A 19,871-nucleotide genomic window follows, 5' to 3' on the forward strand; every position below is an offset into this window, starting at 1 on the left:
ATTTGTGATGAGTGAGTGTTGAATATTGGTGGAGGAACATGATATGGTCCATAGGACCATGAGTGCCAATTATGCTAAAAAGCCACTCATCTGTGTTCCCCAACACACTTTTTTTTCATTTTGACCAAACACGGTATATTCTTTCCTATCAACCAAACAACCCTTCTCTTCAGTGGAGTCTAGATGGGATCTGCATAACTCACTCTCTCCCTCTCTCTCACCGACAAATAAGTTGACTAAAATACTTCAACAACAAATTATTGGGATATTTTCTCAATTAGAAAAAAAAACAATTTACAAAATATACAAGGGAGAGTAAACTTCTTTTTATCGATCTATATTAAAAATTCAAATGACTTTAAATGATAAATTTAATAATACATATAAAAAAAATCAATAAATCCATTGTTTTAAATTAAAAACCATTAATTTCTAGACTTAAATCTCATTAATATTATATTTTTTATATTTAATTATCTCTTTCAAAGTTCAATCCAATTTGTATAATTGAGTTAAAGTTAAATTCTCTTATTTGAATTCTATGATGATTATATACTCATATTACTTAAACACACCTAAGATGTATTTCTTAAAATTTATATTAGGATTTTTCTAATAAATTTGTCTTTTGACTTTCAAACATACAGACTTAATTAGGTAGTTCTCATGGACAATTTAGTCATCAAAATTCAAATTTATTTATTTTTTATTGAAATACTCGCATATTTTTTCTTAAACTCTTATAGGATAATTATAAGAAAACGAATTAAATTATTTTAAAATAGAATAAGTAATTTTCTTTAAAAACCATAAGCTAACCTTAACAAATGAACATTTTTGAAATATATTTACATAAATGATGACAAAATAACTATTGTATGTAGGTATTGGCAGATAAAATTTATGATAGATGATTGATATTCACAGGTATTTATTACTTACCGGTAATGGTTAAGAAATATTTTAATATCCACTTATAAATGGATTAAGTGTAGGTATCATACAATTCATAATTGAAAAAAATTAAGATAAAAGTTATTAAGTTAAATTTAATTAAAATTAAAATTAATTTATATTTTATTAAGTTAAATTTAATTAAATTTATATTTTAATTTATTTTTAATTTAATTTATATTATATTTTATATTTTTTTAATTTTATTTAAACTTTATTTAAAAAATTATAAAATATATTTTTTTAAATATATGCGTCGCAGGCTTTATACAAATATTTTTTAAAAAGATATCTCACTAACAGTGAATATTCAACCTATTGTAATTCTTAAACTTGAATAATTTGTTTTTATGAGTTCTAACCCTGGTAGTTGAGATATATAAATAAGAACAAATTTAATTTGTAATTGCTCTTATAATATCTAAAAGCATGTAGCTAGACCCCACCACGAATTAGCCAGCTACTATGTCAAAATTTCATTTATATACGTAGCTATAAGAAAATAATGACAATGTTTTTAATATAAATGGATGATTACAAAATGAAGCTAATATATAATATTAATAAGCCATAATTAATTAGATGATGCATGTAACATGGCTCCTTTTAAAGTCACGGGTTTTGATAGAAGAAAACTATGAGCAAGGAGTAATTAATGAAATATTTAATACACACACGTATAATAAAAAGAACATATATAATTGTTGCTTTTATTTATGATCTTACATCATCTCCTACTTAACCCAATACCTTAGGAAGCTTAATTTCCCTTTTGTTGCTTTCCTTTTTGATATTACCAAAAACCATGTATACGAGAAAACACTTCCATGGTTGGTTTTACCATGTAATGAATGTCAACTTGTTATGTTGGCCTTATTCACATTTGAAGGTTATTTAGAAATCCGTCACAAGTTGCGTGATTTGTTGAACTTCTTTGCTTTCTTTGGGTTTCCATTTATTAACAAGAGGTTGCTGAGTCTAAGACGTTTCCTTCTCATTGGAGAAGATTCAACAACTTGCATTTAATTAATTAACTCTTCTATATATATGTCTAAAAATGACATCTTATTTGAAGGAATATTTTTATATTACTTAAGCCACAAATTATATAATTTAATAATAATAATAAATTAAATATTACAGGTAGTGTTGATATCTTTGACCAAAGGATTAGACGGTGCAAAAGTTAAAGAAAAAAGAAAAACTGTGAAGCTTTTTTGGTAATGAGAATTGAATGTTATGAAACATTGTTGGAGGAGATAATGACAATGCAGTCTTCAAAAGAAAGTTGTGTGCAAAGTTGCATAGTAATTAATGTTGAAATTTGATGATGATAACATGAAGCAGTAGTCAACTGAAGCACGTTGAATTTTCTTAACTTAGACAAAGAAAACGATTGGCCGGCAATGGAGTGGTTGGCCTTTGTTTCTCTCTCACATTCTGTATTGCTTAAACTTTCTGGAAATATCATTCATTTCACTTTTACAAAAATATATATAATTTTATGTAAATATGAAAAAAAAAACTTAAAAAGAGTTTCGTGATAAGTTTTGTAAATAAAAATATATGGTTTAAAAGAGAGAACTCATTCACAATATCAACTATAGATATCTCTCAGAAGAAATTTATCGTAACTACTAATCAACATATTATTTCACCTCTGTATTATGAGGTAGTAGTTGGTATGTATTTATAATAATGGTTTTCTAGAAAAATTAAAATGTGTGATTTGTAAGATTAAACATTTTCTCAAGAATAATATATATGCTGTACTGTTAGTTATTATAAAATAATTATAATTTTACGTTTAATTATTATGACAAAAAATATGGTTTTCCGTCAATCAAAATGAAAAAAGTTGTGACACGTATATTCATAAATGAATATTCCGTAAATCTTTATTCTCAAGTTAATGTTTTTATTTATTCTATCAAATAAATGCTACCTTCATCTCTAATGTATAGTAAGATGTTTTTCACGTCACTTAACATGCGAGACTTGTCGTGTGTTGTTTTTTCTTGAATATGATTTTTTTTAGTTTAGTTCAAGCATGAAGATAGAAATGAACAAAATATATATTTATGAAAAAATAAATCAAGGACAAAGATTAAACTTATTACCATAAATATTTTGATTAAAAGTAATATTAATATCTTACATGAATTGGATTCCTGTTTTATTAATTTGTTTATAGAGATAATAGTTGATGATAATCTTAATGATCCATGACTAGAATATGATTTTTGTATTGAAAGTTCTAAAAAAAAAAAAGAAAACATTGGAGTGAGTATATCAATCTGAAAAAATAAATAGTGTCAATGTTTTGTGTGAAAATTTTATTAATGTTATTTGTCTGTTTAATAAATCTTTTTTTTAAATATTAATAAAAATAATAATAATAATAATTAATAACAATAACTTGTTGTAGTAAGTATTTATAAACTTGTTTTAGTAATATCGAAATTGAATTTAAAAAAGGAAACACTTTACCTATGCAATTCATTTTTCCTCAAAGGAAAATATATTATTGAAGTTAATTTTGTTTATAAATATTCATGCAAAAGTTTGAAAGAATCTAATGCTTATAAGAATGGATTATTCTTTTCAATGCAAAAGCTCAAACTCAAAATGATATGAATATCTTATGTACAAATTATATCTTCCAATTGAGAATTCTAAATTAGCTTTTATACACCAAGTCAAAAACTAACTAATATATGAAAAAAAAATTAAATAGTTTATTTAGTAAATGTTTCTATAACCAAAGAAATTATCAAATTAGTTACATCTTTAAACTTGACCATGATGACTCATTTTTATAAATGGAAAAAAAATCCAAATCTACACCAAATGAAAGTAGGTACTTTCTTCAAAATCAGGGGATAATTAGAATTCAAATTTGATTATCATATCCATACAAGACGTGTAAGAAATAACAAAACTTAAAAGTTATTATTCCAACCTAAAAGATTGAAGGAAAGACTCAATTTTCAATTGCTAATAAATTTCCTAAAATATAACATTGCTGACCAAATGAAATAGTCCTCCTTTGCCATTTTCCTTTTCTGAATTTCATGCAATTTTTTATATATACCAATTCTATATATCATCAATAAGGCACTGATTTTTTCTCAACATAATCACCACTTTTTGGTGATACTCAATTCCCAAATCCCTTACCTTTGGCAACATCTAATCACTGCAAATTATTTTGTTCACTTTCGTGCTTCTCACGATACTCAAACTAGTTGACCAACACTTTATTTTTTCTATTTAAATTCAATTACATTAATATAATAAGCTTAATGTAATATAATTGTTTTGTTTCATGAAGTAAACTCCTTTCTTTAATTAGTTTTTTTAAATCTAACATAAGCTCAAAGTTCTTATTCTATTTAGTATTTTTTAACATTTTAATTAAATTGGAGAGTTATTGACATAAAAAATTCTAATGTCAAAGTTAATAAGAAATCAACTGTATGTATTAATAATAAATGTATATTAAATCTACTCAACTTATTATTATATCTCAAACCTATTTATAAATTTTAAAATAAATTTTAGATTAACATTGTCTTAATTATCAATTGATAATAATCTTCTTTTAAGTTTAACGTATTCATTATTTGTATTAATAAGCTTCATCAGATTAACTCTTTAAAATCTCAGATTGACAGAATCATCTAATATTTGTTAACCGTACAATCATGCAATAATTAAAACAAAAAAGATATTCATGTCTTATACAAGAAGAATTTTTTTTTATTTCAATAAATATGTTATCTCGACTCTTATAACTTGTGTATTTTATTGTATAGATGAAAAAATATAGAAAATAAAATAATAAACTCCTGTGACTGACTTGTTTTCTTTTTTTCATAAGTAAGAATTGAAGATAATACATCTTTCATAACTTGGTGACAACTTTTTATTAATTTGATAAAATTAAAATAAAATATGATGTTTTTATTTTTGTAATTTCAACTTTTCTAGGTAAAACTTATCTTTCTCTTTATTGTGCAAAGACATCCAATTCAACGGAAACACCTTGGTACTTTTGTTTGTGCTTATGTTGTTTTAAAAATGACAGTTCATGTAACAATGGGAGCCTGAAAATATGGATAGGGTGGGTGGCTCGTTCATTCATGTTTGAAAACTATTTTTATTCTTAAGAAAAAAGATATTTCCCTTTTGTGTTAATTTAAATGTAGAGAATTTATATGTTTATTAACAAATTAGTTCTAGTATTATGATTAGCAATCCAATCTATAACTTAAAAAGCCTACTTTTTTTTTTTTTACTTTTTATATACAATATCACAATCAAGTCTATTTCTTCAAATTAAACAAAAATCACTACGAACATTATAATTATTATTTTTTAAATATTAAGGACCACTCTTCACCAATTAAAATATGGTGGTGGTATGCAGAACTTAAGAATGATTCAATGACGTAATCAGGTTGATAAGAGAAAAGCATTACATTAAATGACACATCTGATTTTCGTTTTGTAAAATACTTTTCTAATTACGACAGGAAAACTTATTAAAAAAAAAACTAGAATAATTATTGTCTGTTGATTTTTGTATCTTATAAATCCTTCCAAATATATATTATGAGGGATCCGGAATTTAAAAATTTAGAGTTTTTAAGAAATGGAATTTAAATAAACCATACACGAATGACAATACAAAATTTATATAAGATTCTTGGTTTATGTTAAAGTAAAACCAATAATTTTCACGAAGCTAGGTTTATCATATATTATAAAAAAACATATAATTAACTTGTATTAATATCTCATATTTCCATTTTAGGATAAATATTTGTCCTCTCATGTAATATAAGTAATAAAATGTTGTAAATTAATATAAGATGAAGTGATATTGGTTGGAACATAACCAAGATTGAAGGTAACATTTATTAATTCTCTGTCCCATATTAATTACCTTTGTCCTACTATAACGTTTATCATTTTTTTTTTTTTATTTTCTTTTTACCCATACATCTAAAAAATGAAATGCATGTGGTTTTGTTGAGTTGAGCTGGTACTCAGTACAGAGAAAAATCAATAATATTGAATTCCATCTCAGCTAAGAAAGCTGCTGCTACTTGTTGCCTCTCTCTACCCTATCACCACTCATCATCTCATTCCTTCACTCCACTCCAGCAGTTGAAAAGGGCCAAACTCTCTCTCTCTCTCTCTCTCTCTCTCAACTCATTGATTACAGCCACCGTTTTTTCTCTCTCTTCTTACTTGCTTTCTTTGGTTCTTCTCTTCTATACCTAAAGCCTACCTTCTTACCCATGTCCATTTGTAGCATGTTTCGTCTTGGGCATCCCAAAGTTCAAATTTTTCTCACACACTCCTTCCATTCAAACCTCTACACCCTTTTGGGTCATTTCTAGAAGATCTATCTCCCAACCCTGTTGGGTGAACAGAAAGAAGAAAAAAAATGGGAAGCAAGTGGAGAAAATTGAAGCTGGCTCTTGGTTTGGATTCCTGTGTTCACATTCCTAGAACCTTTGATGATTCCTCCGCCACAGGCAGGTTTTCTGGCAGCGTCTCACCCAGCGTGGTGTCCCCGGCCGGCGACACCTCCGGCTATCGCCCATCGACTCCCACGCCGTCCTCCTCTGGTCTACGGTTACCCAAATCCGGACCCAAATCTCCCAAGGTTAGAAGAACTTAGCATTATCCTTTGAACCTTTTCGGATAAAGTTATGTTTTTTAACCTCTGTTTTTTCTTGTATAGTTTCTAAAGTTGTCCTTTTTACTTCACCTGCACCCGTGAATCTCCCTGGAAGGTTTTGGTTTTCACTGTCTGTGTTGAACCGCATTCTTTGTTACATTTCTTATCTTTATCGTTTTTGTTTTGTTTTCTGCATTAAGTTGGCATATTAGATGCTATAATTCATGCTATCCATTAAGATATGAGTTGATGGACATCAACTTCAGCTTTAATCACACTTTAGCATTCTTAATTAGGGTATGGTGGAGTGTGACGCATTCTGACTATTGCTGAAGCGTTTTATTCTTTGTTGTGTTATTTTCAACTCCATTATGGGTGGGGAATGGCATAAAGTGGAATACTATGCCTACCCTTTTATGGACCAGTTGCTTGGCTCAACAAAACATGCTTTGCATTTTACACCCTTCTTGTTTCGTCCATTTCTCAAATTTACTCTGCACTGTTCAATTTTGTGGGCACATTTCTCTCTCTCTCTCTCTCTTTTCCCTTGCTTTGTTATCCCCACTTGAGACCCCATAACCGTTGATAGGAAATTTCCCAGACACAAACAAAATAAAAAAGTTGCAGGATAATCAATCTACTGAATGAAAATCAATATAAACTAAGAAATTAACATTAATAAAAAGTTTAATTCTTTTCCTGTCAGGTAAGACTTTATACTATTAATCAACAAGAAATTATCATTAGTGTAATTTCTAAGATAAACAGGGAAAGATGTAGTAATTTATAATTGGATGACAGTGCATAGATTATCTAATAATAATAATAATAATAATATATAATAATGATACAGATTAATAAAGATAAAGATGGTAGACCAGTGAATAAATCATGTTTGGTTTCGCTTTCTTTCGATGACATTTGCAATTTTTTAGTTGTGAATTTGTCTTAGTGTCTTTTTTAAAAGGGGGTTGCTGATTGTTGTTATTTGTTTTTCCTTGGTGACCTCAAAGTCTTTGACCAGGGAACGTTGACCTAGTGTTACCTTTGTACTGTATTAAGATGTGGATTCGGCTGAGAATCTAGGCCTCTGTGGTAAAAAGATGGGTTGCATTCAATTTCATCTTTTTATGCAATGGTCTTACTAGTGGACCTGCATCGGGACAGAAGACTGCAGTGTGATACACTATGGTGTAACAGTGACCTTTGCAAATGTTACACTTATCAATGATTACTTTATTTTAGGCACTGTTCAGATTCGCCTATTCAATCCATTTAGTGCTTTTTCTTTTAATTTTTAAAAACTTGATAATTCATATATTAGTATGGATTGTTGGATCGATGTCCCCATACATACGTTAAGATATATCTGTGTGGCCACGTTTTTCATTGTTTTAGAAAATTTTAATCATAGTTATAATTTATTTTAGTCAAAAACCTTCATCTATACATACAGACAGTGGGATTTGAACCTTGGAATTATTGTTTCCACCAACTATTTGCGTCAGTTTCTCTAAGAGCTTTTTCACTTATAAGTGCATCAATATGGCTATATTTTCCTAATATTTTTATCCACGGTGTGCAGGGTACGTGTGCAATATGCCTTTACACAATGAAACCAGGGCAGGGCCATGCCATTTTCACTGCAGAATGTTCTCACTCTTTCCATTTTCACTGCATCACTTCTAATGTGAAACATGGGAACCAGATTTGCCCTGTCTGCCGAGCAAAATGGAAAGAAGTTCCTTTTCAGAGTCCTACTTCTAATATGCCCCATGACTTGCCTAGAATTAACCTTGTTGCTGCTCGAGATGAAGGCTGGCCAACTGCCGTACGGAGGCTTCCTTCTCCTCAAGGTGATGCTGCTCGGCCGATTTCTTCACTTTATCACGTTAATGAACCTGCTATTTTTGATGATGATGAAGCCCTGGATCAACAAACTTCAATTACCCATCATAAAGATGAAACTGACCATGATAAGATAAATACAGTGGAGATCAAAACATTTCCTGAGGTTTCAGCTGTTCCAAAATCGGCCTCTCATGATGCCTTTGCTGTATTAATCCATCTCAAAGCTCCTCATTCAGGGAGAAAACCGCATATTGGACAAAATGTTGAATCATCACCTCCGGATGAGAATACTCGAGCCTCAGTTGATCTTGTTACAGTTCTTGATGTGAGTGGTAGCATGGCAGGTACTAAACTAGCGTTGCTAAAACGTGCTATGGGTTTTGTCATTCAGAACCTTGGTCCATCAGACCGGCTGTCTGTCATTGCCTTCTCCTCCACAGCACGTCGCATCTTCCCTCTTCGGTTGATGACTGAGACTGGACGACAGCAGGCATTGCAGGCTGTTAATTCCTTGGTTTCAAATGGGGGCACAAACATTGCTGAAGGCCTGAGAAAAGGTGCCAAGGTGTTTGCTGATCGCAAATGGAAGAACTCCGTTAGCAGCATCATATTACTCTCTGATGGCCAGGATACATATACAGTCAATAGCAGGCCTAATACTGGAACAGATTACCAGTCACTTGTTCCAAACTCCATTCATCGAAATAATGGTGTTGGCATGCAGATTCCAGTGCATGCATTTGGGTTTGGCTCTGATCATGATGCCACTTCAATGCATTCGATCTCAGAGATATCTGGGGGTACATTTTCTTTTATCGAAGCTGAGGATGTGATCCAGGATGCATTTGCACAATGTATCGGAGGACTCTTGAGTGTGGTGGTACAAGAATTACAAGTGGAAGTGGGGTGTGTTCATCCTCATTTACAACTTAGTTCTGTGAAAGCAGGAAGCTACCAAACAAGCTTGATGGCGAATGCAAGACTGGCTACTATCAGTGTGGGAGATTTGTATGCGGAAGAGGAAAGAGACTTTTTGGTGACTGTTAATGTTCCAGTTGTTGAATCAACTGATGAGATGCCTCTGTTGATTGTGAGAGGTCTTTACCGAGATCCCATAACAAAAGAAATGGTGGCTTTGGAAGAAAACATTGAAGTTAAAATTCAGAGACCTGACATCGCAGGAGACCTAGTTGTGTCAATAGAGGTAGACAGACAGCGAAACAGGCTTCAGGCTGCTGAGGCCATGGCTGAGGCTAGAGTTGCAGCTGAACGCGGTGATTTGTCTAGTGCAGTTTCAGTCCTGGATAACTGTCACAAGGCATTGTCTGAAACCATTTCTGCTCAAGCTGCAGATAGATTATGTGTTGCTCTTTCTGCAGAGTTGAAGGAGATGCAGGAGAGGATGGCTAATCAACGTGTTTATGAGCAGTCTGGAAGGGCCTATGTTCTGTCAGGATTGAGTTCACATTCATGGCAGAGGGCAACCGCACGTGGTGATTCCACAGACAGCTCTAGCCTTGTGCAAGCATACCAAACTCCTTCAATGGTTGACATGGTGACGCGCTCCCAGACCATGGTTTTTGGAGCTCCGCAAAATAAACGAGTTCTCAGGCCTGCAAAATCATTTCCTGATAGACAGAGAAGACAATAGGAATGAAAAACTATGTTTGGGAAATACTATTTGGCCTATACTTATACTTTCTGAGGAAACCTTCATGTTTCTTCGTATCTTAAGCTACCCTTTTGTTTTTGGTTTTGTGAAGGTGGGGTATAATGGAAAGGAAGGAGTTTTAGGTGGATAAAATTCCTGATTTTGCCAATATGAAAAAGTGTAAATGCATAGGCTGGAAAAGGGGCTCTGCAGAGAATGAATGGCGAAAAAGGATGCACAGGTTGAATATTTCAGTGTGATTCCGAGTGATGTACATAACCTATTGTTTTTCAGTTGAATTGTGCGGGTGAATTTCATCACTGGATTATATACATATGGTATAATATATGTGCTTCTGATTCTTTTCATCAGTGGTGATCTTCTTTACTATGCTTTTCCTTAATTTTATGTCCCTTTAGTTTGCATGCTTTCATTTTATATTATTATAGTTCTTTTAAAATTCAAGAACCACCATTTCTGGATTCTAATCGACCAATATTCTGGCAACAATGAAGGAGAACTTGCATTCTTCTCTAAAACGCCTTTGTTCAAGATGAAATATGTAGGATTCTGAACATATTTTAATATAAGCAAGACATTATTGTGATATGAGAGAGGACGACATTTCAAAATCTATTGGTGCCACTTTTAGAATCTAATCTTTCAAAACATATATTGTTCTTTAAAAAAGCAAAAATTCTAACTTTTATATAAAACATATATATTTGAACAAATGAAAGAATTCCTCGTGTTTTATACCCACCACTTGTTTCCTTTACTAGAACATGTTGAATTTCATTGTCTAACGTCACCATTCAAGCTTAACTCATGAGTTCATTCTCACTTGTTTTCAACGTTCAATCTAAACTTACATCAAGTTATCAAGTTTCATATATTTTACTTATCTTCATTCACTACATGAAATCATGTTCCTTTTCTTAAAAAGACACCACTCAAACCTTATTTTTTTCCTCCAAAATTCAAATCCTATATTATATTCCCACTCTCTCCCACGTTCTATAGGTTTTCCGTTTTGACCTGCTTTTTATATGACATGGGCCAGAAAAGTAAAACTCCACCTACTCATTTTCCGATCTTTCATTGCAAACCTAAACATATAATGATATGGAGACGTATGGACACTACGTGATTGGATATACCTCGTAATGTGAGTCATGAGTCACGTGATTGTCATACCAATCTACGTAATAAATTTTCTTTGATGCAGATAATTAATCTGTTTAATCGAAGATTAGAACAGCTACGATGTTGGGGTTAGATATTTAATTTGTAATAAAGTGAGATTAATATGATATAGAAAATTAAAATACTGGTTCTATGTCCTTAAATATAAAAAATTTCATTTAACTATTACAGTGAATTTATTGCATGTGTATGACAAAAACTTGGCAGGACCACGTGTTTGATAAAGTAAGCAATGGTTGCCACCTATGCACTTGCTTCTCTCTAGCTATGGAGCTACCTTCGGGCACTTCATCAATCTCTTCTTCTCTGTGACTTCATTATAAGCCCTTCGACACTCTCAAAGTCCTTCCTATTCTTCACCAAAACTTGCACTCAAATTCTCATTTCCCCAACATTGCATGTTTCACAGTTAGCAGATCTAAGGCTTTGAGGTATGTACTGTGGTGAGTCCTAGTTTTTTTTTTTCAAAAAATATAGATGGTGTTATTATTCTCGTACGTAGTTGTACCTAAAGACGGTGGCATTGTTGTTTGGTTTGGCACATCAACCCCACCAAATTAAGGGAAAAAGTTAAGAGGGTATGTTTATTAGTGTAGGACATGATTGATTAAGGATGCTTGAAAGCATAATTTGATGGCATTTTTGGATTAACATGCTTTCCAATAACGATCTCAGAGTCACCACCGCTGATTAAGATTGTTCTTGAGGAATGCAATGCTCATTTTTCTGATTGATTTCTGTGCTGACATCTCTCTCCTTCACGATTGACACTGACCCCACAAACGACAAAGCAACATGTCACTTGGGGCCCACACTTTAGATCAAAACAACTCAGCGTTGAATTTCTTCTTTACGGGATGAAGTACATTTTAACCATATGTAGATAGCTCCATGTCTTTCAAGCTAAGTTATGTTATATGATATGTATAGAAACAGTCATGAACCAGTGGACAAACAGTATAATTATTTTAATTAAACCTATTCATTTCTCATCTGGGTTCTCTCACATTTTCACTGGTAACTGTTAAATTACTAATTAACATTTATTGATTAAAAGGTTGTGGTTTTGGTTTACATATACAAGTAGTAGAAACTGAGTTTAAAAAGATCTTGTTGTAGCCGTTATTAATGTGTGATCTGTATTCTGTAACATTTTCAATGGCATCTTAATCATACATTTATTGATTAAAATTTATTAAGAGAGAGACGTTCAAAGTTTAGTGGTTTTTAATAAATTTAACTGAGTTCAAAGAAGTCTTCGACTACTACCACAGAATATTACTAACGGTTCTCTTGTAACATGAAGTTATGGTATGCTTTATTTATCTAAATCCTTTAAACTGTGTATACCGTCAGTGTTTTTTCATTGTCTCACGTCTTTTCATTCAAGAAATGACAAAGCAGTACTTTATCTTTTGGTCGTTAGCTACACCCTATTGTTCTATTCTTTTGAAGTAAGTAAAATTTGGTGCTCCAAAGTTGAAACTAACTTATTCCACTTCGTTTTTCATGTTTGTGATAAAAGGATATACTTGACCCTAAATTTTTATTTATTTTTAAATAAAGTACAGATTCTGTTACGACTACAAGACAATTCTGTAAATTCAGTGGGTCAGATAGTTCATACGAAGGAAGAATTGATCAGGGAATGGGTGAGAAACCAGCTGAGCTGTGAGGTGGTTTTATTTTGGATAAATGCAAGTAAATTTGGAAGGGAGGTTGAAGTGTTGTTTTCAGTTAGCAAAGGGTTATTTTCAAAGAGGTGGAGGATTAGATGGTTCCCTTTTTAAGTTTCAATTGAATAAATTCATATCTAGATGTTTATGTTGTTTTTGTAGAATAGACTCATTTGGATAGGTCTCTATCCTCCATATCTGTTTACCATTTGTGTGATTGATTTTCTTCTGATTGCCCTTTATTGTTCTCCAATAATGAAACTTGGAGGTTGGTGACTAGGGTTCTCATTACTCTATTTTACTTCTGTTTTTTCCTTGTTTCAGTTTAGTGGAATAGTTTAGTTTCTTTCCAGAACAGAGAAAATGTGCATAATTTGAGGGGAAATTACAAAACCTTGCAAACCCTCCTAGCTATATTATGAATCTTAGTCTTTGCTTTCAAAGATGATCATTGTAGCTTTCTTTCTCTTATGCTCTGACTTTCTTTGCACCAAAACCCTCTTCTCCTATCTCCAAAACTCAAAAGCCTTGCAGAATTGTGGGTAAAAACCGTGATGGTTTCTTGTGTTGTGGTACATTCCATTTGTAGACTTTCGAGGCTGTTCTTAAGCCCTGCTTCTACCAGTTCACTACCTGTACTGATTTCTTTTTTTATGGTTTAAGATGTAACAATTCTGTCGGTCGATCTGTCTTCCAGCTAATTAACATTATTGCAACCTTTTTTGTTGACTTCCTAACTCTGCATGCAATGTTTTTAAGTCAATAACCTCCCCACGGCCATAGTTTCAGTATATGGTACTGAGGGAGAATAACCTTGACTCTGATGTTTTGTTGGCAAACCCAGCATTTGTTCCTTCCTACCCTTGTTACCTCCATTGCATACATTGCTGTGAAATTAGGTCAGGAAACGAGATTTCATATCCCCTTATTGAGAATGAAATGATTGACATCCATTTCCTTGCTGTAGCACAGGGTAGAAACTGAAAAATGGGTGTGCTGTTGGCTCTCTTGATTTTTTTGTGTGAAGCTTGTAATTTTTGGATTAGTTTAAGAGGTGGATCATTTTTCCATTTTGCTTCCACAGATGCAGATTGGACTCAGAATATTAGAAGACTAAGCCTGTTCTTAATACTGGTTTAACATTTGATGCTATTTTCTTTCTCTTTTTCAACTGTGATCATTAAAATGGCATAGTTATTTCAATACAGAGATTAAGTCATAATTAAGTTTTGTTAGTTGCTTCAGTTTCATGTTTGCTCAAGCATTTTGTAGGCATCTAAAGTAATTTTTTTTACTTTCTTTTACTTGCAGTGTATGGGTTGGAATAAATGAAGCCACAGCTCAAAATTGCTCTTGCTCTAGTTATTAGCTTGCTTTGGATTCAGAGCTCATTTTGTGGTTAGTATAGCAATTTAGAAAATGTTATGTATTTGGCTCTCCAATTGTTTTTAGAGCTTAGCTCAGAAATTTAGGTGATTTACTGCTTCAATGAAAAACGAATCCTATGGACACTTCGGGTAGTATATACATTCAGTTTGCTCTGTATTTTAGCACTAGTTATTTCACAAATTACGAAAAAAATATTAATTTGTCTTTTTGATTTTGTGAGTAGTATAGCATAGCTTACCTTGAATACTGATATTTAGGTTCTTTCTGCATAAATAAAGAAAAAAGGAAAATAGCTGTATTTGATAAACGGGGACATTACATGGACTTATTCCTGCAACGTGAGATAATTGATAATTCATAATTAGTTTCACTTTCATGTTCTTTTAATATGGAGTTTTTTGAGTTTCTCTGTTCCATATTTTACATGTTTCATCTTAGTGATAAATAAAATCCAAAAGAGCCAAAAATACTTTTTTTTGCCTTCTATTGTTCTTTACAGATGAAGCTTCTGATAACCTAAACAAGTGGAGATGTAGATGTTCTTTTGAAGGGAATCGGAGTTTCTCTCTGGCTAATTGTTCTAAGTCCTGTGATTGCCACTCAGGTATGCGATTAATATTTTAGTGGAATGAAGACCGATAGCCTCCTGCTGCATATTTTTAGGAACCTACAAGCAAGACAGCTGAGAAAAGAAAGAAAGAAGATCTGCAAACTTTGATTACATTTTAATAAAGAAATCAATAATTCTATTTCACAACAGAGCTGGTGCTCAGTTTTCCAATACAATCAAAATTCAGAATGAATTTTTTTCTACTCCCTTCTAAGCTAACCACCTAACCAATTCTTTAAGGAACTGCTCTTAGCCAACTCAAGCTCATTCTAAACCGCTCTGATTACCTTGCTTTGTTTTCCTTTATTACTATGTCCCATCAGTTTTTACCCTTCTTTTCACCTATTATATTCTTACCCTTTATTATTTAGCTTGATCTTTGACTTTGGGTATGATTAGCAGATGCATTTTTGAAAAAAATTCCTGGTATAGTGAATTAACCGAGATTTATACAAGGTGCTTTTGTAATAAATTTCAAATTATATTTGTTGATAGCAGAACACCCTGTAGAGTGGCAAAAACTCATTGGATATTAGTAGGTGTAGGTTAACTTTGATCCTCCAAATGTTTCATTGTAGAATTCATATTAAATGTTCACACTAGCATAAAGAAATTTTGGAGCTAAGATGCTAAAGTACCTAATTGTGGTTGATAATCAATATACATGGTAGGAATGCAATGTATTTCTCCATTTCGGTTGAAATGGGGATACCATGATCACAGCTTCAGTATTATATGGTGACTGCTTTGCCTTCCATGTAGATGCTGAAGAAAGTGCATCCGTATGGAAATGCATATGCGATTCAAATGGGTTTCCCCAAGTGGCAGCAGATGGTCATAGCCCTAATTGTTTTAAAGCTTGCAACTGCACTTGGGGTACTTTCCCTCTATCTCCTCCTCTAGTCCTGAATTTCCATCTCTTAAATTTCACTTGCTGTTTTTTGGGGACATTTAATACAATTTTTCTATAACAGATAGCTTTTTACTTGAAGATTGGATTTGTTTCTCAACTTTTTACCTATTTTCATCATATTCTTATCCAATTGATACTGGAAAAAGATTATACCATTTCACAGAAAATTATTGATTTATTCCTATATCAAGCAACTCAGAAGCTGAATACATGATTTCTTATAGCAGATCACTTCTTACTTGAAGATGTTTTTGTTTCTCAAATTTTTGCTTCTTTTCATCGTATTTTTGAGTTAATGATATTGGAAATTTTTTACTGAATGTATGATTTCTTTATGTATTCTTCAGGAACTGTCAGCAATAGGGGAGGTTCAAAGAAACGTGTTTCCATCAAGATTGTTGTAGTTATCCTATTAATATGTGTTATATGCACAACCATGGCGTTTCTTGTCTCACTCTTATGCCATGTATACAGAAGGGACAGATGTACTATTCAATCACCCATATTCTCAACATATAAGGAAACAAGTAGTGGTAGTTCCACCAACTTAATTAGTCATAGGTCAGGGGTTTCCTCGGTGCCAGAAGCAAAATTTGCTATAAATTCTCCAATTTGTCATATTACAGGTGAGTTGGTTTTAATTTCATGCTTCAAATGTATATCCCTTTTGAAATTTTATGAATATATATGCAACTCCGGGGATTTTCTGTTAATTTGCTATTGTTCATTGGTTCTCAATTATCATTTTTCTTTTCTGTAGGATGCTTTCAGAAAGCCTCTTTCTTATTTGGGAGCCCAAAAGAAACTTACCATGGAAATATTTTTCCATTTTCCTTAGCTGAACTGGAAAATGCCACTGAAAACTTTTCCTCTTCCAACCTGATTGGACTAGGCGGAAGCAGTTATGTATACCATGGTCGGCTGAAAGATGGTAGCAATGTGGCAGTTAAACGACTAAAAGATCAAGGAGGGCCAGAAGCAGACTCTGCATTTTTCAAGGAGGTTGTTCATAATGTTGCAATATCAGTATTCTTTGGCTTTCCATTTGAAGTTATCGCTGCACAGCATTTACATTAATTATTGATTAATCGTTTTTGTTTGCGCAGATTGAACTATTATCTAGACTTCATCATTGTCATTTGGTGCCTTTGCTCGGATACTGTTCAGAGTTAAAAGGAAAACATGTTCAGAGGTTACTTGTATTTGACTACATGGCTAATGGAAATTTGAGGGACTGTTTAGATGGAGTTTCTGGAAAACATATAGATTGGACTACTCGTGTAATGATTGCGTTAGGAGCTGCGAAGGGCTTGGAGTATCTCCATGAAGCAGCTGCTCCAAGAATTCTTCATAGAGATGTCAAATCAACTAACATTCTTCTGGATGAAAATTGGCAAGCAAAAGTATGAATCTTGTGTGTTCTGGGTTCACGGTAGTAGTAAATTGGGAATTAGATGAAATATTTTACCTGGATTTGCACATGAATACGAGTTTGGCTTATGATACAGAGCCAGTAAGATACTGAAAGCAAATAAAAAATGGTGGTTTTGGACTAGAATCCCGTAACACCTTTCTGACCGCTAAATTTTTTTTATGAATCTACTATGTTTAGGAAGTAGAGTTAGTGATTCATAGCTGGTAGTGGTCGGTTAAATCGAAAGGTATAAACCATAATCTTTTCAAATATTCAACTTGCAGATAACTGATCTTGGCATGGCTAAAAACCTGAGATCTGATGACCTCCCTAGCTGTTCAAATTCTCCAGCAAGAATGCAGGGTACATTTGGCTATTTTGCACCTGAGTATGCCATTGTTGGTAGAGCTTCTCTTGAGTCAGATGTCTTTAGTTTTGGTGTGGTTCTTCTTGAGCTTATCAGTGGTCGGCAGCCCATCCATAAATCAACTGGCAAAGAAGAAAGCCTTGTTATATGGGTATTTTAAATTATCCTCATAACTAATAACCACAACCTTGATTTTACATTTGTTCATATTAGGAAGATCTTCAATGTGCTAACTCGATGCCCATACTAGGACTTCATTTTCATGAGGATCTTTGACTTATGATAGCTTAAACTTCTTTTGTTTTTTCCATTTCAATCATTGATTCAACATGTCTTCTGCATCCCCATAATATATTTCATTTTCCATTTACAATCTGAACTAGGATGCTTCTGTTCTTGATATTGCATAGCTTAGTGAATTCAACTGCAAAAGATTATGGACAATCAGGCATTGATATATGTTTCTTAACTTCTGTTTTAGGCTACTCCTCGCTTACAGGATAGTAGGCGAGTAATAATTGAGCTGGTTGATCCACAATTAAAAGGAAATTTTCCAGAAGAAGAGGTGCAGGTGATGGCATACTTAGCAAAGGAGTGTTTGCTGCTAGACCCTGACACTCGACCAACCATGAGTGAGGTTGTTCAGATTCTTTTAAGTATTTCCCCAGGAAAATCTAGGAGGAGAAGAAACATTACAGGCAGCCTCTTTCAGGTTAATGCTGTTTTGATTCCTAATTGTGATCTTTCTAGTTTCAGGTTTCTTATTTTTCAAAGTTTTGATGTATACTTCGGTTATCTGGTTGTTACATTTGCTGGTATCATAGATCATTCTGAAGTGGCATGTAAACCGAAAAATAAACCATATCATGATATTTTCTTTCTTGATGGACGCAGGATGAAGAAAAGCAAAGGCAAGCCACACCCAGTAAATTTCCAACGCATAGTTCACTGCCAATATATCTTGATCATAATCATTCTGTTAAGAACAAAAGTAATGAAGCAGATCCAGTTTCAGCTGAGTATATGGAGAGTTTGATCATCTTGGCTGCAAAATCTGATGGCTCTTGTGTATCAGAAGAGGAAATGGTAGACCTAACTGAGCCTAGGTTTGAATCCTTTTGCATCACCTCTGGCAAAGCCCCTTGAAAACATAGCAGCTGGCAGAATTATGAGGAGTTTACGTTGTGTTTCTTGTGCATGGCAGAATGATATACTATAAGCGATTCTGCAATTAATCTGTTGTGGAGATTATCATGGTCTACACATTTTTTTCACTTTGTTTTGAAAGGAAGAGCACTAGGTGGTGTTAGATAAGCTCTGATCATATTCGTTTGTTTCTTGTACAGAAAAACATATAGGATGATACAAATTTCTGGTTTTCTTTATGTGAAAAAGAACTAAAGAAGAACCGGATGACATACACATTAAGTTAAAGGTTTTGATCATAGATTTATTTATGCTACAATTATATTTTGGTATATTTTTTAAATTATTTAACAGTGTATCGATGTGACGATAAAACATGAAACATATTGGCCCATGATAACATGAAATGTTTGTATGATTATTTGATAATAAATGATTCCAGTCTCAAATATATGAAATGGAAAAGTAAAAAAATAATGAGAAAGATGCACTGGTTATTGAAGTAAAAGATGACTCCATGATTTTCCTAGATAAATTTCTAGTATTGAATCATTACTTATCTCATAACAACCAAAATAATTTATAAAAATTGTCCTTCTCACATAATACTTTATTTTTTAATTTTTGAATTATACAATTTAAAAATTAAAAAATGACTTCTGAATTTTACAAGCTTCAAAATTATATAATCCGAAAGTTAAAAATACCTGAATTGTGCGATCCAAAAATTAAATAACTTTTAAATTATATAATCATTCTTTAAAATGTAGACAAGAAAAAGTGATTTTAATGTATAATCTAAATAAAATTGGATTATATGTTAGTGTAAATAAATTTAGCTTTTTTTTCAAGATAAACTTGAATAAATTTTACCACGAATACAAGTTTTAAAAATTTAATCTTTAAAAATAGCTTCCATTTTAGTGATAAATAAATAGAAAAATAAAAATATATTTAATCAAATTTCAGAGAACTCTTAAACATGATATGAAGGAACAG

At 32.3% G+C, this 19,871-nt stretch overlaps 2 protein-coding genes across 7 annotated transcripts; both read left to right on the forward strand.

Moving 5' to 3' along the window:
• The first annotated feature begins 6,076 nt into the window (after positions 1-6,076).
• On the forward strand, positions 6,077-10,519 carry LOC124836217 (E3 ubiquitin-protein ligase WAV3). The gene is made up of 2 exons (XM_047311329.2): positions 6,077-6,634; positions 8,235-10,519. The coding sequence occupies exons 1-2, from the start codon at positions 6,413-6,415 to the stop codon at positions 10,149-10,151; spliced, it is 2,139 nt and encodes a 712-aa protein (XP_047167285.1). The 5' UTR covers positions 6,077-6,412; the 3' UTR covers positions 10,152-10,519.
• A 1,250-nt stretch (positions 10,520-11,769) lies between these two features.
• LOC124836218 (receptor-like serine/threonine-protein kinase NCRK) lies at positions 11,770-19,218 on the forward strand. 6 transcript variants are annotated; one of them, XM_047311340.2, is made up of 10 exons: positions 11,770-11,788; positions 14,345-14,431; positions 14,922-15,026; positions 15,795-15,908; positions 16,293-16,571; positions 16,706-16,947; positions 17,052-17,348; positions 17,644-17,877; positions 18,208-18,438; positions 18,621-19,218. In XM_047311340.2, exons 2-10 carry the CDS (start codon positions 14,362-14,364, stop codon positions 18,870-18,872), a joined length of 1,824 nt encoding a protein of 607 aa, XP_047167296.1. In that variant the 5' UTR covers positions 11,770-11,788; positions 14,345-14,361; the 3' UTR covers positions 18,873-19,218. The 6 variants fall into 6 exon arrangements, with proteins under 6 accessions (XP_047167296.1, XP_047167293.1, XP_047167297.1 ...); XM_047311337.2 differs by lacking the exon at positions 11,770-11,788 and adding an exon at positions 12,983-13,119; XM_047311341.2 differs by lacking the exon at positions 11,770-11,788 and adding an exon at positions 13,177-13,301.
• The last annotated feature ends 653 nt before the right edge of the window (positions 19,219-19,871 follow it).

The sequence above is a fragment of the Vigna umbellata genome, chromosome 3 (genome assembly GCF_029865625.1).
Source record: "Vigna umbellata cultivar VRB3 chromosome 3, Vumbellata_1.0, whole genome shotgun sequence".
NCBI classification, from domain to species: Eukaryota; Viridiplantae; Streptophyta; class Magnoliopsida; order Fabales; family Fabaceae; genus Vigna; species Vigna umbellata.

What these genes read in the sequence shown, in the direction of transcription:
- LOC124836217 (XM_047311329.2), top strand. Translation starts at nt 6,413, where the DNA reads ATGGGAAGCAAGTGGAGAAAATTGAAGCTGGCTCTTGGTTTGGATTCC. An exon ending in CCGGACCCAAATCTCCCAAG is followed by an intron (nt 6,635 to 8,234) that starts GTTAGAAGAACT and finishes CACGGTGTGCAG; the next exon opens with GGTACGTGTGCAATATGCCT.
- LOC124836218 (XM_047311340.2), top strand. Translation starts at nt 14,362, where the DNA reads ATGAAGCCACAGCTCAAAATTGCTCTTGCTCTAGTTATTAGCTTGCTT. An exon ending in AGCTTGCAACTGCACTTGGG is followed by an intron (nt 15,909 to 16,292) that starts GTACTTTCCCTC and finishes TGTATTCTTCAG; the next exon opens with GAACTGTCAGCAATAGGGGA. An exon ending in TCCAATTTGTCATATTACAG is followed by an intron (nt 16,572 to 16,705) that starts GTGAGTTGGTTT and finishes TCTTTTCTGTAG; the next exon opens with GATGCTTTCAGAAAGCCTCT.